The following is a 27,008-nucleotide window of genomic DNA, read 5'->3' on the forward strand; positions in this document are numbered from 1 at the left end:
ATGCGTTGTTCACAGAAGGCAATTAAGATGGAGGAGGTGAAACCACATTATAAGAACAGTTGTTCAGAGAAGGTTCTTTGGAGACCTGACAATGTGGAGAACCTGCGAATCGTTAAGGGCTCTGGTGTAGGAGAGAAACATTTTCTCAGTATGTCTCCCAGGAATACAAGTAGCATTTCAAAGAATAATGGTTTGAGGAGGTAAATTCGGCATAAATATTTTTCCTAATTAATAAAATCAGACAAAGATGAAAGACTGTGAATGGACACAGTAAGATTTCTGTCTCTTTGTTGTTCAGGCTAAGGCCAGACAATTACTTGTTAGACATATTAATAAAGTGGCTACCTGATAGCCTTTAACTCTGAAGTCTGATGATTCTAGAAAAAAGGAAAAGAAAATAATGGTTGTGTCAGATTATCATTCAAGGATGAGGAATAGGGCCAAAACTACCAAGTAAGCTCTAGAATTCTGCTTCCCCATTTGAGAGGGTTTTCAATCACTGAGTCATAGCAGGTAATGTTCACTACCTGCTTGCAACATGTCAGACACAGCTAATGAGGCAGTTAATCCAGGAAGGCAGGGTTTGAACTCATCTGTCTCCACCAGAAAGAAATCAACAGCCTATGTATGATTTGAAAATAAGATATGGGGAAATGCAATGGCTCATTATTGTTTGAGTTTAAAACGGAAAAAGATTTGAATGTCATGTCAAATGAAATACATCAAGCCCAGAAACAAATATTTTTGGAGAGTGTATATTGTACGGATATTCATGTAGATGTATATCTATACCTAGATCTATATGTGGGTGTACAATGTTTTTTATTAGGGTCCAGTGATCATTGTTATTATAATTATAGCTAATTAATGTAGCCACATGTTTTACTCACCTTTGAACTTAGTTGTGTAAAGAAAATGTTGTTATGTTGTTGATTTTATTGTTTATAACTGGTCTCACCTTCCTCAAGAGCTGCCACTCATAATTAGTGGACACTAAAATTATGGCCTCATGTGAACAGATACAATAACTTGGGTAATGAAGTCTTTGCTTGCATGACCCAGGTAAACATCATTTAATAATAAGAATTGAATAGGAATTAGCTTTGTTTGATAGCTAATAACTATTTTCTTAACTAAACCAAGACATTAAAATGCCCTTTTAATACTTGCTCTTCCTTCAGGCAGGGCAGATTCTGATGGTTTTCTCTGGGGCCCCAGTAGGTGAGCTCATCCCTCAAGAACCACAGCAGTTCCAAAGTGTAGAGTAAATAGTTTTCAGGCTTTTCTGCCCTCCCACCATTAGGATTGCCCTGCCTGATGGGGTACCTGCAGTAGTTACATTGTTGCAAGCTGTCTAATTCACCTCTGTGGGCCTTGGGAGAGTATTGAGATAGTCACCAAGAGAAGCAGAAGAGAGGGGGGAGAGAGAAGGAAGAAGGCCAGAAGAGAGAGAGAGAGAAGCCCAGAGTGAAGACTTGCAGGGAGGCCTGGAGGCCTACTGGCCTCCTGGCACCCCTGCCTGCGGTGTACCTGTTTGCCACACTACATGTAAGAGCTCAATAAAAGCCTGAGAAACCCACCAAGGGCTCCAGGACTCTCCTTTACCCTGTCTACTCAGATCATAGAAAACCTGCTCAGTGCCATCCTGCCCCTACACAAAGTAAAAGAACATTTCCTCAGGCTCAGGGTCCCACATTCCACATAGCATAACCATTGCTCCTTCAGAACCTGTGAGTTTGGATTTAAGCTGACCTTGTATTCAACTAGGAAGAAAACCAAGTGTTACTATATTGTCTTTTCCTCTCCTTTTATCACCTCCTACTGGCCTTCGTCTTAGACCCTCTGCCACTTTCCTCATCTCATGCCACTTTAGTAACTAGCCTAAGAGATTCTGGTTCTACTTTGGGGACCAGTCTGATATTGTTGGCATTTTAAAGGGCACTTAGGGAAGACAGAACAATAAACCTTAAATACAGATTCTCTCACTGATGTAATAGAATTACACTGATGTGACAGCTGCGGGGGCAGTGTGATATTTATGGACACAAAGCTTTTCCTCACACCATGGAAGCAACTGTCCACGCTGGGAACTCTTAAGGCCAGCCATTTTCAGGGCCCACAGAAATAGTTTCGGTTTTGTTATGTCCAAGACAAGTGTGAGTGTGAGTGGTGTAGCCAGGCTTGGATGCAATAAAAAGTAAACCAAAGGGGTCACAGGGAGCAAAGTTAGATTCACCTTTGTTCAGGGATAAGAAGGACTTTGGGCCATGCTTTGGGAGGCCCCATGTTTCAAGGGAAGCTCTAAGGGGTCTCCCAAACATATCAATAGTACTATATCAGTGTGGACCATGGCTGGGTGGTTGTGGGGAGAATACGATGGCAGAGAGGCAGCGAGAGGTCATGCATTCACAAAGTTCAAGCCTGCATCCTGCCTTGCGCCACCATCCCAACCTCCCGACTGCTTCAGTCAGGGACCTATTGGCATGTTGATCCTATTTTTTTTAGACAGTAATGTGTAGATTTCAAGACCAAAAAAATACAGACTGGAGGCAAGTTTAGGGCACCTCGGACCACCCTATGCAACACAAAGCTGTATTGCTCTGAGCCAAGGATAAAGATTTATGTGTCTCTGGAAGCTATTTTTTATTTTTGGAAGTTATTGTCATCAAGAGCTGGCTGTGAGGAGCAGGATCAGAATGTTTTCCTTTAAGGACAACAGACTGTGGGTTGTTTTTCTGCAACTTTGAAAAGACTTTAAAAATGAAGCTACTCCATGCTCTATCCACACGTGGGTGGGTCTTTTAACTTCTTAAAGCTGAAGTTTTCACTTAGGCACCAACTATACACCTACAAAGTAGAATTGAAGTGAGGATTTAAAATAAGGTTGTATATATAAAATGCTTTGCACGGTGCTTGAAACAAAGTGAGGACTAGATAATTTATGGCTGTTATTTTACTCACCATTTTAATTACTACCCAGGATATTCTAAAACTTACAAGATAACCAAACTTTCCCTTTCCCCACAGTTTAAATCTATGATTTTATTCAACCCCATTGTAAGTTGAGCTAATAAAGACTGATGTCTGAATAGTACATTTAGCATTTGGAAATCCTCAATTGATTGGCTCTTTACCTGGAGTATATGAAAGGACTTCAGAGGATCCAGGAGTTCCCTAAAATTTTATGCAAGATTTTGAGTATGCCTGCATCCCTCTGGAAAGAGAATTCATTTTCATCAAATGTGTTTCTGACCCTTAGCAAGGTTACCCAGTGCAGTAATAGAAAAGGCTAACTATGCAGTATGATTGTCTCAATTATTTTACAAATCAGCTATGAATGGAGAATAACTAAATCTCACTAGTGGGCTTCACCAGAACAAGACTGAGTGTTCGACCTCCCCAGTAGCGCAGCAGGTTGAGCACAGTGCTATGAAGCTGTCCACAGCCTCTGCAGTGCTGGCTGGCCGGGGAGATACCCACATGGCAAGGCAGACCTCTGCTGACTTGCCTGCTGCTCCCCTCAGCAGTGCTTTCAGTCCATCTGCCTGTTCTGCCACCCACTCTGTCTCTGGTGAGTCCTCTCACCCTCCCGCACCTCTGGCCTGTACCCTAGCTCTTGTATAAATAAAATAAATCTTAAAAAAAAAAATATGTTGCCAAAAAAAAAAAAAAAAGAAAAAGACTGAGTGTTAAATGACAAACTATGATTTAGAAAGAGTCTTTCCTTAGTTCCCGGTTGATGTTTTATTGAAATAATTTCCAGTGGACTATGCCCTCCTTCAGTTGGGATTGAGTCCTAGTCATTTCACATGTGATCTACAGACAAGTAACTTTCCTCTTGCTCTTCTCATTGCATCTTGATGCCTGACACCTTAGTTCACCTGCAACAGCACTTCACTTCATCACGAGCTTTAGTAAAAGGTTAAGGCAGCTTGTGTTAGGAAGCAGCTGTTTTCCACCTTTTCTGCCCTGCTGTCTTTAGGGATGCAACACTGTTCAGAATCTTAAATTGTTTCCTTCTGGATGGTAAGTAAAGTGACATTTAAAAAAAAAAAAAAACGCTTTCCACAGCCCAACTCAATTTTGCAAAGGAGTCCATGGTGTCTCCCATACTAGAAGCCCACATTTCAAACAGGGCTAGAGTTAAGCCTGTGATTTAAGTAGGTGAAAGGCTCTGTATCCCATTACTAATTCCAGAGCCATGCATTCCCCCTCTGAGCACAGTGATATTAGTGAGAAAGGCAACAGGCCATGCCACAGGTTTAACTTCATCATCTAATTGTGCTGAGGACTCAGTGCTTGTCCCCAGTAATGCGTCAACAATTTTTTTTTCTGTTGGCCACTAAGAACTGCCATTTGACTAGTAGTAGAAGTGGAGAGAAAGGACATTAAGGAAAAATAGAGTTTTTTCCTCTCAGAAAAATAATAGCCCAAGTGAGGATATGTGAAGAACTTGCAAAGCAAATACCTAATGAGTGTAAATCCAGATGTTGAAAAATTGGTGTAAGAGGAGATATTCACAGATAAGGAAGGCCAGAGAAGAATTGGAGAATTTCAGCAATGGCTTCCATAGGAACAATCTCTGGAGTTGAACTTGAAGCAGTGTGAACCATGGCTGTGGAACAGCTGGGAGGGACTTATGAATGAAGAGGAAAAAGACATAAAGACACAAAAGTAAGAAAAAAATGAAGCCAAGCAGAGTGAGGATTCAGATTTGTAAGTTGAAAGAGACTGCATACCTGAGGAGAATCATCTGCTATAAAAATAAAGCAGAGCCTAAATGATGTTAGTGTTCATTTATTTTAAAGTATTTTTTTTTAATTGCTAGGTTTTTTTTTTTTTAAAGATTTATTTATTTATTTATACAAGCACTGGGTACAGTCAGAAGCGCGGGAGGGTGAGAGAATTCACCAGAGCCAGAGCGGGGAGCAGAACAGGCAGAAGGACAGAAGTACACTGCTGAGGGGAGCAGCGGGCGGCAGGAGAGGTCTGCGCGCCATGTGGGACCCTCCTCCGGTGGCCGGGGATCGAACCGGTGTTGCAGAGGCTGCAGGCAGCTTCGCAGCCCAGCCCTCAACCGCTGCGCCACCAGGGGAGGCCCAGTGTTCATTTATTAACTCATTCATTCTTTCCTTCATCCAACACACATTTAGAGATCATGAACCATGAGACAGAGATTTTGCTGGAGAAATAGACTCTTTCTTTGCTCTTAATGGGTTACATTCTAGAGCAAGGAGGTAGACAATGAACCTGTAAACAATACATGAAAAGCAAATTACCATTTGAATCTTTTTGGTGAATGGGATCCCCCTGGGCAATTTGGACCTCTTGAGGAGACTAAAATAGCATGGTAGGAGGGAGCAAGCTTAGTGGAATGCTGTTACTAACTGGAGGACAACCTCCAAACATGCCAGTATTCTCTCCATTCTGTTCCAAGGCCACTAGTCCAAAACTATGAGTTTGTATGCAGTCCGTGCATAAGTCAGGGATCTTGGCTGTTAGCATGTATAGAATCGGCCTTATAAATTTGACTTTAACATGAACAGCAAGAAGAGACAAAGAGCCAATTTCAAAAGAAAGCAAGTATTTAGGAAATTCTCAACAAAGTGCTGTTCTTGTAGTATTTGCCCTCGAAAAAACACACAATGTAAAATTTCATAGAGATAATACATTTTGGTTTGAACAGTGCTACTAATTAAATATAATTTCACAATGGTTAGCCAACCTAGTTTTAGAATTATTTTGATTTCAATACTTACTATTTTTTTTCTCTAGATTAAAAAGAAGTAATTGACAGGATAGTCATGAAGGACACTCAATCCTCTAATTTAATACTTGGAAGAAATAAGCCAATGGGAAATAATCTACTTTTCAAGTCATCATCTTTAGAGTAGATGGGCCAGTCAAGAATTATGACTTATAATGGATAGTTATCAGGAAGGATCATCTAGAAATGCAATGTGTGTCACAGGAAGGAATGGAGAATCTGTTCTCCAGGAAGAGGGCTGGCCTCTGGTCCGGGGATGGAGTTGAGATGGTCTGTATCTCAACTGTTCAAATGGTGCTCTGAGGCTAGTCTCACCTTATAACTCTCCCATTACGATGACTGAGAAAGCAAAATATTGAGGACCCAATAGTAACCATGAAAAGATACATGAACATCACAGCCATAGCATCTTCCTTCCTGAAGGGGTGTAACCAAATCTGGAGACACTTCCACTTTGACTTTGGCCAAGACTAAGACAGTAAATGATGTCATGTCTGTCACTTCTCATTCATTATCCGAAACACTGAATAATTAAGCCTCCTTTGTTTAACTTCCTTTGTTAAAGAACCCTCAATTCAGATCAGGAATGCCACAGGCCATAAGCTCTTTGGCACAAAAGAGGAAATGATACCGCTTCCTTGGGGTGTGTAGTACTTTGCCAGCATGCACAGGTTGGTGAAGGGAGATTTGGCCTGATTTCCTCAACTAGGGAATGGTTCTTGCACAATCGTTTGGGTGCATCTGATTTGGCCAAATAAATGGATGAGTTAGGGGAAAGTGAAATAGTCATCAATAAATTCTGTAAGTCAGTCTAGAAACATTTCTGTTTGACTCTTCAAAAGCAGTTCATGTTTACTCTGGTTATTTTTTGCCAGATATCAATTGACTTGCTGGCAGTTCCCATAATTAAGCCTCACTTAATTAAGCTAGTTTTGCCTCTCCCTATGGTAGCAGCTTCAGCATTCCTAGCTGCATTAAGGATGCTCATCTGCCAAGTTATCAGGAAAGTTTGTTCCAGAAGTACAGGTAGCACAAGTCAATAGAAATGAATTTCCTAGAGTTTCCAGAAAGCATATGGTCTGCTCATACCCAATTGAGCTAGTCAGTGAAAATGTTCTCCAAGTGAATCTGTTTTGTTTTTGGTAGTATTATTTTAATGCTTTGGAATTTTTTTTAAAAAAAGATTTATTTATTTATCTATTTATCTATCTATCTATTTATTTATTTATACAAGCACTGGGTACAGTCAGAAGCGCGGGAGGGTGAGAGAATTCACCAGAGCCAGAGCGGGGAGCAGAACAGGCAGAAGGACCGAAGTACACTGCTGAGGGGAGCAGCGGGCGGCAGGAGAGGTCTGCGCGCCATGCGGGACCCTCCTCCGGTGGCCGGGGAGCAGCCGGGGATCGAACCGGCGCTGCAGAGGCTGCAGGCAGCTTCGCAACCCAGCGATCAACCACTGCACCACCGGGGAGGCCCCTGCTTTGGAATTTTGAAGACTGTTCACTTCATATGTGAGGTTAGGCAGTAGATCCTCAGGGAGAACAGAGATTGAAGTTCTCAGGTGCTTCTATTTAAAGTTTCCTGAATGTCTTCTCTACTTGCTATCAAATTTCCTGAGTTCAAGACTCAGCCACTACATTAGTGATGTTCCTTTCTCTCTAATTCAATAAACATTCATTAAGAAGCTTCTCTGTGCCAAGCATTTTTTAAAGTTGTAGGGGCTGCAGAGATGAGTGAGGTCGATTTCTTCATCTCAGAGTGTAATCTCTTAGGAGCAAAAAAAAAAAAAAAAAAAAAAGAATACAGTTCAAGGCTAACAAACCATTGTTGGAATAAAGAAAGGAATAAAATAGCACATAAACAAGCACAACAGACATAGAATAAAAGTAGAGAACGTGAATGGCTCAGTTTGAGTTTTCAAGTGTGCTGTGGCAGTATAAAGTAGTGTGTTGAGAAGACCCTTGGATTAAAATTAGCATAAGTATGGGCCTTCCTGGTGGCGAAAGGGGTTAAGTCTCAGTACTATGAAACTATCCTCAGCATTGCAGCACTGAGTTCGATACCTGGCCAGGGAGCTGGCCCACATGGCACAGCAGACCTCTCCTGTCTCGCCTGCTGCTCCCCTCAGCAGTATATTTCAGTAGATCTACCTGTTCTGCTCCCCACTTTGTTTCTGGTGAATCCTCTTACCCCCTGTACCTCTGGCCTGCACCCCAGTTCTTACATGCATAAATAAATAAATCTTAAAAAAAATAACATTAGCGTAAGTCAGAAGCATGGGAAAAAAGTGATTAAGCCCAATTATTGCACTACTGAAAAAAAAATCAAAAGTTAGAAAATGTAGACACCCAAAGAGCAGGTTTGGAATGTTTTCAAAAATTAAAATGGACTTTATATATAATACAGATTACAAGGTTAACTGTATCTGTGTTTGTTAAATGCAGACAAGAGAATGCGTTTTAGTTTTTCATTGATACATCTTTCATGTTAACACTATGCTGTTCTGTTGTCATTTGCTCATTATAAAAAAAGTGCCTCTTCAAAGTTACATCCAGACACGGATACTACCAAAGATCCTTGAAGAAGACCAAGTTACAATTTATGATATGGTGCTCAAGTTCAAGAATCTACTGTGTACTTTTATCCCAAAAGGTAACATTCAAATTGTTCCCAACAGAATTACTTTATGGCATTCATTTTGTTGTAACACAAGATGAACAAAGTCTCCTGACTGCTCTTCCAGGAAACAATTAAAACAAATTATACATAAAATTTATGTTTTATGTTAGCAGGAGTTCTAGAGTCAGAAACTATAAAGTAAATTTTAGTCTAGATCAACTCTTTATAACAAAAAATAATTTTAACAAAAGTAAACTTTAGTTTATCTTTACATTCTATAATATTTAGAATTCTCAACTTTGTAATTCAGTTGTGACTTTTGAATAGATTCAATGCTACAAAATTATGCCTTTGAGCCTTCAAAAATAGGCATATTATATTTAAATTTCTGTTCTCTATCATTTTTCCCTTATCTTCAACAGATTTTAGAAACTTAGAGTTCCCAGGAAGGCATTCTCAAGCCTAGAATGACAGTGATATTTCTGTTTAATAGAGTTAATTTATTATGAAATTCCCTGTTTCCTTTAAATAAACACACACCAGAGAGTTGCCAGGAGGGTTGAACTCAGTTCCTGCTGGGCCAGTGAGTGGGAGTTTGTTCAGTAAGTGCTCAGCCTGTTTTTACTTGGGAACAGTTGATTAAAGATTCTAATTTGCGGGCCTCCCCGGTGGAGCAGCAGCGGTTGAGCGCTGGGTTGCGAAGCTGCCCGCGGCCTCTGCGGCGCCGGTTCAATCCCCGGCTGCTCCCCGGCCACCAGAGGAGGGTCCCACATGGCGCGCAGACCTCTCCTGCCGCCCGCTGCTCCCCTCAGCAGTGTACTTCGGTCCTTCTGCCTGCTCTGCTCCCCGCTCTGGCTCTGGTGAATTCTCTCACCCTCCCGCGCTTCTGACTGTACTCAGTGCTTGTATAAACAAAAACAAAACAAACAAACCAGCAAACAAATAAATAAAGCATGCCTCTATAAAAACAAAACAAAACAAAACAAAACAAAAAAAGATTCTAATTTGCATGTGGATCATGAGCGCCCAAGAAATTATTAATTAGCAATGATTAAGTCCAAAGCAACAAACACTTATAAACATAGAGCTGTTAAAGTTGAACAAAACCTTAGAGATCTTCCTACTTAATCCCATCTTTTTTACAGATGAAGAAAACACCACCCAGAAAGGCTAACTGGTTTCCCCTGGATTATATCACAGTAGCTGTTCTGATTCTGACTCGAATTGTATGGTCCTCTTCATTGCTGACAACTAATTTCTGATACAGTGTTGTAATCTAATATTAAGTCATCTTCACTAATATTCCTAAGTAAAATTATCAGAAATATATTCTGTATCTCTTAGATATTTTTATATTTTAGGTGGATAAAATCAGTTGTATATATTTCCTATAGATCTTATTTATTAAAATTATGCACTAAACCTCAAGTATATTGAAAAATTTCATTCCTTTGAAGTACACCGCTCTGATAAATATGGCTTCTATCTCTTTCTCTTTTAGATTTGTACCAGGAAGTAAATAAAACCAAAAGCTTGTGAAGGCCATCCAACAAGGTAAATGGGTATATTGTCTGCACTGGAATGCACTGGCCAAGGCAGATATTTGTTTTCAGCCCATGTTTTTTATTCAGGTAACATTTTTGAGCTCCAGGAATTATGTGAAATATAAATATGCATTGGATGAAATTGATAGAAAAGAATGGCTCCCATTGCAGGAGCCATTCAACAAATACTTGAAATTGTTCTAGGTGGAAAGAGAATATAAAATCCCTTTGATTAAACTTGAAAGAAAAATGTAGAAGTCTTGAAAGTTCCCAATGAATATAATAAGCATAAGGAAAAAGCAAAACAAAGATCATTTGGAATTTGGAAAAGGAAATACCCATATTTTCAACAGAGTACAAAAATCAGCATGTTTTGTTCTATTCACCCTGTCCATTATTCTAAGAATATAGAACACAAATTCTAAAATGTGTTTATCCACCTAAAAGTGATCAAAAGCTAGTATATATTATGAATTAGTTGATTTGAATGTAAAGACTTTTGGTAGGTAGTTGTTAATTTTTCATCTTGTATTATCTCTCAAGTTAACAGTTTCCAAAAGATTATTATATAGCACCCATAAGGGGATTCTCACGATGACCAAAAAGGAAACCTAAAGAAAATATCAGAAGGAAACACAAACCTGAAGAAGTCATTTATCAGCTTCTTCTCAGTTTTGTGTATATCATTGTTAGTTGACCAAGAAGAATTGGCAGTTCTGTTTGTGGAAGCCCAGAGAGAAGAGATTTTACTCCAAGTGATCAGACATAACATTTCCTTTCTTTTAAGGATGTAAGATGGTGGAGTAAGAATTTGGACTTTCCTACCTGACATCTGTGGTTTTAAATGCTAGCTACGAGATTGCAGTCATGGGCCTCGGTTCCCTCAAGTGTAAAATGGAAATACAATGCCCATCATGCAGCATTGTCATAAAAATTAGAGAAAATGTAAATATATAATTCCCCCTGCCACATGATGTATGCTCAGAAGAGGGGAGTCATTATAACTTTGTGTGTGGCAATAAGAAGAGGAGGAAGGGCCTCCCCTGGTGGCACAGGTGGTTGAGCGCAGCGCTGTGAAGCTGTCTGCAGTCTCTGCAGCGCCGGTTTGACCCCCGCCAGCTGGCGAGGGTCCCACATGGCACCTCATACCTCTCCTGTCTCACCCGCTGCTCCCTTCAGCAGTGTATTTCTGTCGTCTGCCTGTTCTGTTCCCCACTCTGTTTCTGGTGAATCCTGTCACCCTCCTGCGAATCTGGCCAGTACTCTGGTTCTTGTATAAATAAATAAATAAAAATAAAAATAAAAAAAAAAGACGAGGAGGAAGAGGAGGGAGCCTAGGATAATTGACCAGATATCACAGAGGGAGATAATGAAACACATTTTTATTTTCTTAGTCCTGTGCCATCATCTTTGTCTTTATTTATGGAATATACCTCTCCAGGGTCCTTCTTCCTCATCAGCCATCTGGCCCTTGCTGGTGGTACTTCTTTTTTAAAGATTTATTTATTTATGCATACAAGAACTGAGGTGTAGGCCAGAGGTGCCAGGCTTAGAGGATTCACCAGAGATAGAGTGGGGAACAGAACAGGCAGATCTACTGAAACTGCTGAGGGGAGCAGCAGGCAAGACAGGAGAGATCTGCTGTGCCATGTGGGTTACCTCCCTGGCCAGGGAGCAAACTCCTGCTGCAGTGGCTATGCTTCATAGTGCTGCGTCTTAACCCCTTGCACCACCAGGGAGGCCCGCTGGTGGTACTTTGATGTATTGCAGTCATATTACACACATTTGCTGGGAGGGAGATACCTGATTTGTGATGATCTGACAGTTACTAAGGGTATTTACTGTTTTGTACTCAGACTCCTTTACTGCCCATCCTTCTGAAGTTGGTGTCACCTCTCCCAGTTGGATAGTCACAAGATTATCCTGGCCTGTGGGACCCAGAATGCAGAGGGAGCCTGGAGAAATTTCTGACACAATATCTCAGTTCCACGGCCTCTCACATTTCCCCACAACCTATGCCATTTGCATATCAATTAATTTTACTTCCTACATTTTCTTTCTCAAAAATCAATATATATCCTGTTCACTCTCTCACCTTTTTCAATCTTCCAATCCTTGTCCAGATACCTCTGAAAAGCGTCTTCTCTGCATATCATTTGAGTCAGAACTAATTCCTAGCTAATAATAAGAAAATTACATAAGAAAACACATATATACAGAAAAGGAAGAAAAAGAAAATTAAAAGTAAAAGTGCCAGCAAACTATAAAATGTTCAAAAGTGCTTATAATCTATGGAAAGACTTCCAATTTTTTTTCCATCTAATTCCCTAACCCTTCAAGTGAAACTTGGTTCTCTTTAACCATTATTATTGAATATATAAATTACTCAATGTATATTTTACATAGTTACGTTACATGAATATCATACCCTATTAGTTTTCATCATTTCTATAATTTTTTGTTTAAGAATGTGTTGTGGGTTAACTTAGGATGGTGCTCCGTGATTTACGTTATTATTTCTATGGAAAATAAAATTTCTTATTAGTTCCAAAAACTAAATTGCAAGTAAAGATTTGTTTTTAATGCTATGTAAAGCTGAATATAGTCCATGTATGCTGTTATTTTCAGAAGAAAGACAAATATCTCTAATCAATATGCTTCTGAGTCAGAGGACAGGAAAACAGATTATTCAAGAAGAGGTTCATCACTTTAATACATTTTTTTCCTACATAGAAAATGGAAGCAATGGGAATAAGAAGATAAATGAGGTCACATAGCTCTTAGTTTGTTTAACTTATTGATGTTTGCTCTGCAATAACAGCAGCTAGGATGAGGTAATTTACTATATTTAGAGCTGCCACTGGCAGGTGGGCAATTCAGAGAAAGGCATTTGTCAACAGATTCTGCTTTAGACAGTGAGCAGGAGAAAAGCTGAAAATTCACTGCAAATTGCCCGCCTGCCTCCAAATGAAGTAGCCAGTATGTCTTTGTCCCCCTTTTATGTCTGTTGGAGCCCCTTCCCCTTAACTTGGCCTTAGGTCCTTCTGCAGTCTGCCTCCTAGCTCCAGATGTTCTGCATGGCTCCACATATCCTACTCTCCCAGCAAAGGCCCAGACTGAAAAAGTCTCCCTTCAGAGTAGAAGCTTCTTGTCTAGACTGTAAATTCCACAAGTGAGATCCAAGTCTGTCTTTCTCCCATTGTCCACAGTGCCTAGGCCTTCCACATAGCTGGCATATATTACTTTAATAAATGAAGGAAGGAACTAAATGAGTGTAACTGTATTTATCTCCTTGTATAGAGAGGTATTCTGCCCACTTTTTTTTTTTTAAGATTTTACTTACTGATAAGAGAAAAGTATTTATGTCTAAACTAGAGCAATCACTTAATAATCTAAAGGAAAGAATCTTTTAACAGTGTGAGTTCGGCTATTAGAAATAAACCAAAGGGGAGAGAGACATCTGATTTACATTAGCTGTCACATACTCTACCTGTTTAGAACAACTGACCTACCTAGATTCTAAACATCCCTATTGCCAACCTCCCATTAGGAGCATGGGAAAGAGAAATTCCTTTAATACTGCTATGTTGGGGGTGGGTGGGGGTTGTTGGGGGACCTGGACTCTTTCTAAGTGGGGGAGGGAAACTTGGTAAACATTATTTACTCATGTGACTCCAGGATCCTAGAAGTGATGAAATGATATAATATTTATTGAACTCCTAAATGTGTACTAAGTGTGTTATATACATTATTTAATTTATATAACCTAACAGTGGATGGATGCTATTTTCATCTTGTTAATGAACAAATTAACATTTAGAAAAAGAACACACAACACACAACACTCAATGGACACTATTCTCCATGAAATTCTTACCCCTCCTCAAATCGAGGTCTTAAGGAAAAGATAGTATGATCTTGCACACTGACACTCCACACTCAAAGTATGAGCTATAGAAAGGGTAAGCAGGGGCCTCCCTGGTGGCGCAAGGGGTTAACATGCAGCACTACGAAGCTATCGCAGCCACTGCAGCAGGAGTTCAATTTCCAGCCAGGGAGGTGACCCACATGGCACAGCAGACCTCTCCTGCCTTGCCTGCTGCTCCCCTCAGCAGTGTGTTTAGGTAAATCCACCTGTTCTGCTCCCCACTCTGTCTCTGGTAAAACCTCTCACCTTCCACACTTCTGGCCTCTACCCCAGATTTTGTATGCATAATAAATAAATCTTTTTTTAAAAGGGCATGTAGGGGCTTCCCTGGTGGTGCAGTGGGTTGAGCGCAGCTCTGTGAAGCTGTCCACAACCTCTGCAGTGCGGGTTCAATTCCCGGCTGGCCAGAAAGAAACCCACATGGCGCGACAGACCTCTCGGGCCTCTCCTGCTGCTCCCCACAGCAGTGTCTTCTATCCGTCTGCCTCTTCTGCTCCCAGCTCTGTCTCTGGTGAACTCTCACCCTCCCACGCCTCTGACCTGTACCCCAGTTCTTGTATAAAAATAAATGAATCTTTTAAAAAAAAGGGTATGCAGGGCCTCCCTGGTGGCGCAGCGGTTGAGCGCTGGGTTGCGAAGCTGCCCGCAGCCTCTGCAGCGCTGGTTCGATCCCCGGCTGCTCCCCGGCCACCAGAGGAGGGTCCCGCATGGCGCGCAGACCTCTCCTGCCGCCCGCTGCTCCCCTCAGCAGTGTACTTCTGTCCTTCTGCCTGCTCTGCTCCCCGCTCTGGCTCTGGTGAATTCTCTCATCCTCCCGCGCTTCTGACTGTACCCAGTACATGTATAAATAAATAAATAAATATTAAAAAAAAAGGGTATGCAAAAAACCCCAGCATTCTTTTGTAGAAGGGAAGAGTTAATATCTATATCGATAGTAAATTTGTCAAGTAGCCTAATACCCTCTGAGGTATTTGTCTTAATGCGCTTACCCACACTGACTACTCTTTTTAAATCACCTTCCAGCTGTACCAAAGGGCTCCTACAACACAGTGACTGCACTCAGTAAACACAACAGCAGCCTTGACCAGCCCTGCAGCAAGCGAAGGTCAGCAATGCATGAAGCAGCCAGACAAGGCCCAAAGATATCGCAGCTCTGCTACAGAGTCACAGAGGCAATGCCCACCTGAGGAACACCTCTGGAGCATACCTTGGAGTGTTGCCGCCGGCTACGGTCACTATGATGTGTTGAAGCACCTAATCCACAACAGTGTGCAAAAAGGAATTGCACCTCCTGATATTTCTTTTTTATATATACATTTTTTTAAAGATTTATTTATTTATTTATTTATACAAGTACTGGGTACAGTCAGAAGCGCGGGAGGGTGAGAGAATTCACCAGAGCCAGAGCGGGAGCAGAGCAGGCAGAAGGACCGAAGTACACTGCTGAGGGGAGCAGCGGGCAGCTGGAGAGGTCTGCGAGCCATGTGGGACCCTCCTCCGGTGGCCGGGGAGCAGCTGGGGATCGAACTGGTGCTGCAGAGGCTGCGGGCAGCTTCGCAGCCCAGCGCTCAACCGCTGCTCCACCGGGGAGGCCCCCTGATATTTCTTTTACCTCTTGGGCTTCTTTCCTTCATTCCTCACTAGGTCGTCTTCCTCTCCTGAATGATTTTGTACCCTCTCCCTCTGGCTGTCCCCCCACAGAACCCCTTTCCACAATTCCGCTGAACTCTGTACACCAGGATCTACAAATCTGCTAGGCAGCTCTGTCGACCCTCTCTGTGATGGATCTGCTTTCACAGAGATGGCTCACCAGGGTCTTACACGCACCTTCTCCTACACTGAACTTGTGTTCTTTCACACTTTTGACATAATAATTCCACTCAGTGAAGACTAACCTTTATCTCTCTTTCACCACCTTCTTTTCCAAATCCGGGCAGTTGCTGGGTGCTATGGTGTCTCTGTTCCCACCTTGCCCTCCCTCTGATCTGCTTCTCATGTCTTCCCTGGACCATCACAGTTGTTTCCTAACCACTCTCCTGCTTTCCAGTCTCCCCATCAGAGAATCTGTGCTACATACCGCACTCCACCTCCTTCTCCTAAGGGGCAACTATGATCATGCAAATGATCCATAAAACCCTCAGTAGCTCCTTACGGACCACCAAATCAAACACAGGCTCCCACTGCATCATCCTGAATTGTCTCTTCAGACTTATCCCTCACGACGCTGAACATATCCTGTAATCCAGCTAACACACCCCTCATGCCCACGGTCTGGGTTGAGGTCACGTCCTTGTCCTGATTTGAATGCCATCCAGCTCAACTGAAAGTGTATCTCTTGAGACTCCTCCTTGAAACTTGACCTAATTCTCCCCAACAGATTGTGATGGTTCCCTCCTTTGCATTTTTTCAAGTCTTTTTTTTTTAAGATTTATTTATTTATGCATACAGGTCAGAGGTGTGGGCAGTGAGAGAATTCACCAGAGACAGAGTGGGGAACAGAACAGGCAGATTGACTGAAGTACACTGCTGAGGGGAGCAACAGGCGAGACAGAAGAGGTCTGTTGTGCCATGTGGATTGCTCCCTGGCAGGCTGGGGATCAAACTCGTGCTGCAGAGTCTTCGGATTGCTTCATAGTGCATGCTTAACACTTGTGCCACCAGGGAGGCCCTCTGTCAAGTCTTTACACAACTACAGATCCAGGAATTAAGAGGCCCAATGCTTAAATTGGCTTCTGCCAAACACTCATACTCTGACAATAGCCTAGAGGCTTAAACTTCTGGTCCACCATTTCCTCATCTGTAATTAAAGGCAAGTACCACAAGTATCCTTTGTGAGGGAAAGAATAGCATTTTTTGAGGCCCCTACAGTGGAATCTCTTAATTAGCACATAAACCCTCTATGTAAGGGTTTGTATTAGCCTGGTTAACAGATGAGGAGATAGAGGTTCATAGAGCTCATTAGCTTGCCCTTAGCTCTCACTGTCAGCAGCAGAAAGAACCATATTCAAATACAGACTGCTTTCCCTGCATGGTGCCCTCTCCTCCTGCTGTCAGTTGACTATTACACAGTCTCACAGAATGAGGCAGAGATATGTTTTATATATCTCTTATGATATTTTGTTTCATTCCCCCTCTGAGCTTCTTAAGAGAGACTTATTCATCTTTGGATCTTTTGCTGGGTAACACAGAGTGTTTGCACATAGAAGGAAGCTGATCAATATTTGTTGAAATGAAATCAAGTCTTTTTTTTTTTTATAAATTTTATTGTTATATTCCCCATACAATTGCAGCCCCCCATTCTGACCCCAATCCCTCCCCTCCCGCCCCCGCCCCCCTAAAAGTGTCTCTGGTTCATAGTTTTTTGTTGATTTTGATTTTCACTTTCTTATAGTTATTCATTTTCCTGGTCCCTTATTTAAGTTTTCTAGATTCCTGCTATGAGTGAGACCATCCGGTATTTTTCTTTTTCTTTTTGGCTTATTTCGCTGAGCATGATCCCTTCCAGCGCCATCCATGTTGCAGCAAATTGCATGTGTTTATCTTTTTTGAATGCTGAGTAATATTCCATGGTATATATGTACCACATCTTCTTGATCCAGTCATCTATTTTTGGGCATTTGGGTTGTTTGTAAACAGAAATCAAGTCTTGATTGTCATCTTTGCATGTGAAGATCTAAGGATCCCTTTTCCTGGGACCATTTTTTGATCTTAGAAATTGACCCATTCATTGCTCAGCTGATCTTGTGATGCATAGATTTTCAAATAACATGAAACATGCTGCATGGTTGTTTAGTGAAAATATTGAGAATGTAAATGTTTCTAATTCATAATTTAAGCCTTAACCAGAAAGGAAAGCAACAGCTTATTTTTAATGGAACTATTTGACAATCTACCCAGCATGCCGCATGTATTTTACTGTCAGGTGGTGATGTATTTGTTCTGGTGCATGATGGGGGCATCCCTGTTTTTGAGACAGCAGGAGGGGGCAATTCTAATTGCATTTCTCTCCTGCTGAAATATGGAGGAAATGGAAATGTGCCTAGCAGAGCAGGTCATCTTCCTATTCACCGAACTACCTATATGGGACATTACCTGTGAGTAGTAAGTCATAGAATGATCATTTTCCATTGAAAAAACAAAATTGCCTATATCAAAATCACAAAAGTCTCCATAGACTACCCCCTAAATTCAAAAGGAAATGGGCAGAATATTCACAAGCTTTGCTTATTTTAGTATATGCTTGATTTTTCCCTTTCTTTTTATTGTCTTGTGTTTTATTAAAAATTTTCCACATGAAACATATATTAGTTTTATGGTGAAATGTCTTTCTTTTAGAAAAGAAGTTGTAAGTGAGAATTATGCACAAGCCACCCAAATGTGCTTTTCTGGTTTTTTTGTTAATGTATTTAACAAAAAACTACAGGATTTCAAAATATTTTTCTCTTGGCAAAGGGTTTTGTGACAAAATTTCTGTATTACTCTAATTATGTACCAACACCTATGGATATTATAGTATAACTTCAAATGTATCCTTGGATAGAAAAAATTCGTTTTAAATTTATTTCTTTGTTCCAAATAAAAGGTGGAAACATTTTTTTAATCGCAAAATGTGCCACAACTAACACATCAATAAAAGTCTATAATCATTATATTAAACTATGCATCATGACACTATGAGAGTATGGTTTGGGGCAATTATATATTTCATATGTTGAAGAACTTTGAAAGAGGTTTTATCACTCTGAGTGGCCACATTGGCTACGTTAAGTGACCAATGACGTATAATTGACGCTAATGACATGCTGTTAAAGTTTACCTGGACTTGCTCCCAGTGTTCATAAATTCACACATGGTTGCTCTGAATTAGGTACAAGAGATCAAATTATCCTTGCCTGTGGTTCTCTACATGGCTAGTTGATCAGGTAAGTGTGAAATTCACAACTTTATCACAGGCTGTGGCAAGTGATCTCAATTGGACTGATGCAAGGTTAATGGAATAATAAAGATTCATTTTGTGATTAATAATTCAGTCGCAAGTTTTACAGAAGCAGAGAGGAGACACATGGGAAATATTAAAGGATAGACTGCTCAGGAAGCAATGAAACAAAGTAATGAATAAGAATTCAAATAGCCTACATTCTAGTGCTTGATCTACATCTATCTGTGTGACCTTAGACAGGTCATTTTACCTCTCCAGACTTCATATTGCTCTTCTGTTAAATGAGGAGTTTGGACTGAGTGATGTCCAAGGTCACTTCCAGCTCTGTCTTCCAGTAACTTCATTACTCTAATGGTCCAGCATCCTTCCATGATAGCAGATGGATTTACATTTCTTTTATACTTTTAATTAAATAGCACTGGTTGCTTCCTCAAAAAAGAGTCAGAAGATGGGATGGTTCCTGAAGAACCACAATTCTAAGACCAAATATATAAGAGCAGTATGTTGCCCATATTTAGAATGGGAAGATGAATCAAAATTAGTCTAAATTACACTAAGCTGAATAGTGGTAAGCTAATGGGCAATAGTTAAATGTTTTGTATAAGATTATCTAGGGACAATATAGGAAACAATCAACTGCATTCACTTGTCCAGTGAGAAAGCTGGTTTATTTAATTTCTCTCTCTTTTTTAAAAGATTTATTTATTTATTTATTTATACAAAAACCAGGGTACAGGCCAGATGCATGGGAGGGTGAGAGGATTCACCAGAGACAGAGCAGGGAACAGAATAGGCAGACTGACGAAATACACTGCTGAGGGGACCAGCAGGTGCTACAGGAGAGGTCTGCTGTGCCATGTGGGACCCTCGCTGGCCGGCCGGGATCAAACTGGCACTGCAGAGGCTGTGGACAGCTTCACAGTGCTGCGCTCAACCACCTGCGCCACCAGGAGAGGCCCTATTTAATTTCTTGATTTTCATCACACCATGTGTTATTGGACCTTTATTTTCCTGTAGTGCACTGAAATATCTTATCCCGGTAATGTCTGAAAATGCTATCCAGGAAAGTGTATTATCACCAGTTCACTCAGCAAAATGTGGACAACATGTACAGTGCCTAGAACTGCTCATTGGAAATGGTTTTGATGTCAATTTTCTGCTTGCTGACCACATTTCTAAGATCTATGATGACATAAGGAAGACTGTGCTGTATATCACTGTTTCAAATAATGATACACATTGCACCAAGTCCAAGTCCTGGCTGCAGAGGCAGACCCAAACCTAGATCCCCTCAACTGTCTACTTGAGGCAGTGAGGGCCAACAATCATGAAATTATCTGACTGCTTCTCTCCCATGGAGCTAATGTCAATAGCTATTTTATGCATATAAATGACATATATTTCCCCAGTGACATTCAGTAACTCCTCAAGGATGAGGTCATGCTGAGGCTGTTGCTGAATAATGGTTAGCAAGTGGAGATGTGCTTTGTCTGAATGCATGGAGTCATCTTTGGAAATTCATTTGTGTGGCCAAGATAGAGAAGGCCACCTTGGGTTACATCCTTTTCTTCTTCATATTGGGTCAGCATCCCAACTTTCACCCACTTGGGAATACTATGAGAAAAGAAAACTCAGCTCTAACTTTTCTATTTTCTTGTCCTTAAAAAATTTTTTTTAAATATTTTTTTCTTTACTGATTTTTTTTTTAAGATTTATTTATTTATTTATACAAGCACTGGGTACAGTCAGAAGCGCGGGAGGGTGAGAGAATTCACCAGAGCCAGAGCAGGGAGCAGAGCAGGCAGAAGGACCGAAGTACAATGCCGAGGGGAGCAGCAGGTGGCAGGAGAGGTCTGCGCGCCATGTGGGACCCTCCTCTGGTGGCCGGGGAGCAGCCGAGATCGAACCGGTGCTGCAGAGGCTGCAGGCAGCTTCGCAACCCAGTGCTCAACCGCTGCGCCACCAGGGAGGCCCTTGTCCTTGAAATTTTGTTGGCAATGCTAATGGGATACAAGTGTAAAATCAGGTCCCAAAAAATGATGTTTGTTTTTCTTGAATTGGGAGCTAAATATAGAAGAATGGGAAAGTGTATGCAATTAATAACTCATGCTTCTTAATGGAATATTAAGGAAAGATGTAGAGAAACATGATTGTCCCATGTTGTGTTGACTATAATCACATAGTTTCAGACAAACAAGCAAGCAGATTTTTTTTTTCATTTTTGTTCATTACAAAGAAGGTACTTTCATTTTCTATAAAAAGACAAAGATTAATTTTTCTTAACAAAATTGTGTGTTTATGTATAGGGTATATTAAAAGTTCTTTTATATTAAATTTTATTAATTTTCATCAGTTCTGTGAGTTTATTATAGTTACTTGGATGAAGCACTTGGTCGGCAGCATTATTCATATATTGATAGATATCCCTGTGTGCTAAACTGAAATCTGCATGAGGAATACAGAGAGTCTGGCCAGAAACCTATCAAATACTAGGTAAAAACAATTTTACCTACAAATTTTTTATGAAGTATGTATATATATATATATATATATATATATAAAGCTTCTTAATGTCATTTTGATAATTTTTCAATAATGCTTTATTCTCTGAATTATCTGTTTTTTTAAATCACCCTTTATATTTCTTCTTATGTGATACAAACTTTTTTTGGCTTTTCTTGACATTTTCCAACTCTCAAATTGTATAATAAGTAATGCTAGCACTGTATTAATATTCTGACTATATTCATTTTGATGAAGTTAAATTCTGTAATATAAAGTTATGTAATCTTTTATGTGACATGGATATGTAAAACATATCTTGAAATACAACTTGTAGAGTTAGGTATTATCATGCTTGCGTTTACAAAGAAAAAACTAAGACTAAGGAGAATTACAAAACAGTCTAGACCCTATGAATTTTTTACATTGACCACTCAGTGCTTCCTTTCTGATTGTCTATGCATTCGTACTGGGGAAAAACGATCAATTTCATGACTTTATTTTCTGTTACCTGTTTTTGTTTTTGAGGCAACATTGGTTTATAATACTATGTGATTTAAGACATAGGGTCACACCTCCTCAGATACATGTCACACCACACCCTTCACTAAGGCACCCACAGTCCTCCACCATCATCCACTGTGCCCTCTCTCTACCTTGCTCCCCCAATCATGTAGCCTCAACTCCACAGTCAGATTTCTAGCATTTGTTATTGTTTTGGTTTTGCTTATAGCTTTCTATTTTTTTTTAAGTAATTATTTTCCTGTGCTAAGGTACTTGATTTTTTTTGTTTGTTTGTTTTTAAAGATTTATTTATTTATTTATACAAGCACTGGGTACAGTCAGAAGCTCGGGAGGGTGAGAGAATTCACCAGAGCCAGAGCGGGGAGCAGAGCAGGCAGAAGGACTGAAGTACACTGCTGAGGGGAGCAGCGGGCGGCAGGAGAGGTCTGCGCGCCATGTAGGATCCTCCTCCAGTGGCGGGGGAGCAGCCGGGGATCGAACCGGCATTGCAGAGGCTGCAGGCAGCTTTGCAACCCAGCGCTCAACCACTGCGCCACCGGGGAGGCCTGAGTTTTTTTTTTTTTAAATGATACTTTTTTAAAAACTGAGTTAACATTTTTGCACCCAACACTAATGATAAAGGACTGATCACAAAAATCTGCAAAGAGCTGATGAGACTCAACAACAACAAAGTAAATAACCCAGTCAAAAAATGGGCAGAAGAGCTAAAAAGAAACTTCTCTGAAGAGGAAATGCAAATGGCCAACAGGCATATGAAAAAATGTTCAACATCACTTGTCATCAGGGAAATGCAAATCAAAACTACCATGAGATACCATCTCACACCAGTGAGAATGGCACATATTAAAAAAACTAGCAACAACAAATGTTGGCGAGGTAGTGGAGAAAAAGGAACTCTTCTGCACTGTTGGTGGGAGTGCAAACTGGTCCAACCACTATGGAGAGCTGTGTGGAGATTTCTGGACCTACTAAACATAGAGCTTCCATATGATCCAACAATTCCACTCCTAGGTATTTACCCAAAGGACACAGAAACATCAATTCCAAAGAACACCTGCACCCCTATGTTTATAGCAGCACTATTTACAATAGCTAAGCTTTGGAAACAGCCCAAATGCCCAAAAATAAATGACTGGATCAAGAAGATGTGGTACATATACACCATGGAATATTACTCAGCATTCAAAAAAGATAAATACATGCAATTTGCAGCAACATGGATGGCACTGGAAGGGATCATGCTCAGCGAAATAAGCCAAAAAGAAAAAGAAAAATACCGGATGGTCTCACTCATAGCAGGAATCTAGAAAACTTAAATAAGGGATCAGGAAAATGAATAACTACAAGAAAGTGAAAATCAAAATCAACAAAAAACTATGAACCAGAGACACTTTTTGGGGGGTGGGGGCCGGGAGGGGAGGGATTGGGGTCAGAATGGGGCATGTGCAGTTGTATGGGGGAATATAAAAATAAAATTTATTATTTAATAAAAAAAAAACTGAGTTAACATTGGTTTAACACTGTACGTAATTTAGGGGAATAATCTTGCACCCCTTTAGATGTTGCCACCATATACCCACTACTACAGCACCTACATTGTCTCAGTAGGAATAAAAGGAAATTTTCTGTAGTTTCAGTCACACATTTTTACAATAGTTGACTGCTATGAGCACGGTTAACCACTGGATGTCAGAATTCCTTCAAGTATTAGCTGTACTCTTCCAAGCAGTGTATTTGTTAGGAATGAAAATAAAATGTTAATTTCTTTAAAAGATGGGTTAATTCTGCCTCTTTAGGTGACAATAGCTTTGCCTCAATCATTTTTGAAAAACATTTTAGTTTTTAAGAAAGACAATTTGAATGTTTATATCTCAAATGTAACAGGAAATGTGGTCTCTCTTTCTTCTTCAATAGAATGATAGTTCACATCATTAAATGATTTTAATGTATCTAGCACGTTCCAGTAGTTTACCTGAATTAATGTTTGATCTCCAAACAATCTTGTGAGGTAGATCCCAGTGTTTCCATGTTTCATAGGCAAGAATACCAAGACGGTAAAAGTCAAGCAACTTGTCCAGGGCCATGGAGTGGCAGAGTCAGAATTGAATCCATGTCAAGTTTCAGAGCCCACATCTGAGCTCATGTGCTGGTGCTGTCCCCTCACTAGCTTGTATTTCTGGAATAATATATCAGTCATTAACTGTGGTATTGAGTTGAAGATAAAGACTGACACCAGATATGTGAGTAGTCTTGGATTTTTGGGAAAATATAACATGTTTAAGTATCAATGAAATGTAAGATTGACTCACGGACATATGGAATCATTTGCAGGAGATGTTCTCCAGATAATTATTCATCAGAAAGATTAGTGGTAGTGAGAAGAAATATGTCTCTCCATTCTAAAAAAAAAAAAAAATGAATAGGCGAGTGAACATTTGTTGTCTTATATCAAGCCATCCACTTAATATATTCTAGTTGAATACCTCTTATGAATCAGACTCTCTTCCTGACACAGGAACAGCCTAAGTGTCTGCCTTCATGGTGCCACATTTAGAGGAATGGTCTGGAATGCTTAAGTACAATTTGAATTTTACTTAAAGTCACCAGTTGTTAACATAATTTTTTATGTTGCATAATTGTTTATCAGAATGACATTTATTAATGCTATTCTAGAACTGTCTGTATCTTATAGGTCAATCCATTAATAATTGTGTTTATCTTAACACATGCAATTTGCAGCAACATGGATGGCGCTGGAAGGGATCATGCTCAGCGAAATAAGCCAGAAAGAAAAAGAAAAATACTGGATGGTCTCAGTCATAGCAGGAATCTAGAAAACTTAAATAAGGGACCAGGGAAAAGAATAACTATAAGAAAGTAAAAATCAAAATCAACAAAAAACTATGAACCAGAGACACTCTATGGGGGGTGGGGGCCGGGGAGGGGAGGGATTGGGGTCAAAATAGGGGGGTCGCAATTGTATGGGGAATATAAAAATAAAATTTATAATAAAAAATAAAATTAAAAAAATTAAAAATTAAAAAAATAATTGTGTTTATCTTTTTGCTTGTTTTACCCATTTATTTTAGAGAATCCTTGCTCATTAAAGCATACGTACCATTTGAAAATTCAAAGACTTGGGCCTCCCCGGTGGCGCAGCGGTTGAGCGCTGGGTTGCAAAGCTGCCCGCGGCCTCTGCGGTGCCAGTTCGATCCCCGGCTGCTCCCCGGCCACCAGAGGAGGGTCCCACATGGCACGCAGACCTCTCCTGCCGCCCGCTGCTCCCCTCAGCAGTGTACTTCGGTCCTTCTGCCTGCTCTGCTCCCCGCTCTGGCTCTGGTGAATTCTCTCACCCTCCCGAGCTTCTGACTGTACACAGTGCATGTATAAACAAAACAAGCAAACAAATAAATAAATAAATAAATAACATGCCTCTATTAAAAAAAAAGAAAATTCAAAGACTTAACAAGACTCCTGTGACTCTGCCAGCCAGCCTCGATGGAGAAGCTTCCTTTACCACCATCCGTTCAAAGATACATCTTATTTAAACAGTATGATCTCTATGGACAAAAGCTAAAACTTCCATAATTTAAAACTAATTTCCTGGAATCAGAGAATTTCCTAGAATCATTTTACATCCTTAACTGTATTTAAATCCATTGATGTTATATCTGGATGGTATATTCTTACAGGAACACTATACTTTACATCTTTTAAGACCTGTATGTGATTTTTTTAAGCTAGTCAATATTTTGCATTTGAATTTTGATTATCTTCACTTGCAACAAGTCTTCAAACTCTGCCTATCAAAAGGTTCCTACATTTCTGTGAACAAATCTCTCCTGTGTTTATAAAACAACTAGCCTTTTTCTCAAACCCATATCTCCAGCCATTTTCTGTCCTACCCCTCTTCTTTCTTTTATAACCATACTGTGTAAAAGAGTTCCCTCCTGTCTGCACATGCATGCACTGTAATCTGGTTTCTCCTAACCGCCTCCCGGTGGCTAATTCAATGAGCATTCTTCAATCTTACAATTGATCTCTGCAGCACCTGAGCAGCCTCTTTGAAATGGCCTTCCCTAGGTTTTCATGATAATCTGCTCTCTTGATTCTCCTCCCACATCCCTGACTGCTCTATCTCTCACTGCTTTCAACATTGTTTCTTTCCTGTCAACCTTTAGTAATATGACCAATGCCCTCTTCTCTTCTTACGCTATGTTCTCTGGGAAATTTCATTCATGACCATGGTTTCAATTATTTTATATATGTTGTTGACTACAAAATTTATATCCAAAGATTAGTTCCTTCTCTAATGTATTTCACAGCTATGTAGACAGTTGCCCTAAGGACATTTCAATACAAAGACACCTCAAATTCTCATGTCCCCACATAAACTCAGTTCCTTTCTTCAAAACAATCTCCTTCCCTTACATTCTCTAACTCAGTAGCCAAATTTTCAATTTGATTTCTCTTCACAAAAGTACATACATCAGCCTTGATGCTCCCACTTTCCTTTCACAATATAACAAATCATCAAATCCTGATAATTTTATCTCTTGAAGTTACAATTTTCTTCTACTCATCCTCACTGATTCAGCCCTAATTCCATCTTTTTCTTGGGGTAGTGTAGGGTTGCCTACCTGGTTTTCTTCCCCACTGTCATGCCGAATCTCATATACATTCTAAACATAACATCCCAGAGTGACAGTTTACAAATATAAATAGAATTTCATTCCCTGTTTGAAATCATTCCCATCTCTCTTAGGATAAAGTGCAAAGTTTTCACATGGTCCTTCATGATCTAAATCCCTGTTTTCCCTCTTTAACTTTTGATGTCTCCTTCACTCCCCACCCCTCTTAACCATGTTAAACACTTTTAGTAACTTATTCTTTGAGAAGTGAGAGTCTCAGACTTTCAGATTTTATATAGCACTTGTTTGTGTTTTGCTAAGTTTACAAACAGGGTTGTCAATTAAATATATATAATCTACTATCACAGTCATTTCGTGAAAGAGGGACAATTTTAATGCCAGAATGTAAGATGGCTTTAAACTTATTAAAATTGAGTGACTTGAGCTTTGAAAAGACCTACCACACTGTCTTCATTTCCTTGTTGATCCGTGAAAATTTCATTCTGGTACAAGTTTCTGAGTTTCTTTGTTTCAGAATCACTGCTGTAGAATT

The 27,008-nt window shown here is 40.1% G+C and overlaps 1 protein-coding gene across 1 annotated transcript; it reads left to right on the top strand.

Moving 5' to 3' along the window:
• ASB15 (ankyrin repeat and SOCS box containing 15) lies at positions 1 to 25,412 on the top strand (the record flags this gene model as incomplete). Its single annotated transcript, XM_084230621.1, is given in 16 exon segments — positions 1 to 200; positions 8,313 to 8,419; positions 10,018 to 10,040; positions 10,042 to 10,105; positions 10,108 to 10,134; positions 14,882 to 14,992; positions 14,995 to 15,060; positions 15,063 to 15,125; positions 17,781 to 17,952; positions 19,815 to 20,046; positions 20,049 to 20,135; positions 20,139 to 20,216; positions 20,220 to 20,264; positions 20,268 to 20,288; positions 20,292 to 20,321; positions 25,308 to 25,412. Coding segments are annotated over 16 exon segments (1,431 nt in total).
• Positions 25,413 to 27,008: the final 1,596 nt, after the last annotated feature.

Source organism: Talpa europaea, assembly GCF_964194135.1.
Source record: "Talpa europaea genome assembly, chromosome: 3".
NCBI lineage: Eukaryota > Metazoa > Chordata > Mammalia > Eulipotyphla > Talpidae > Talpa > Talpa europaea.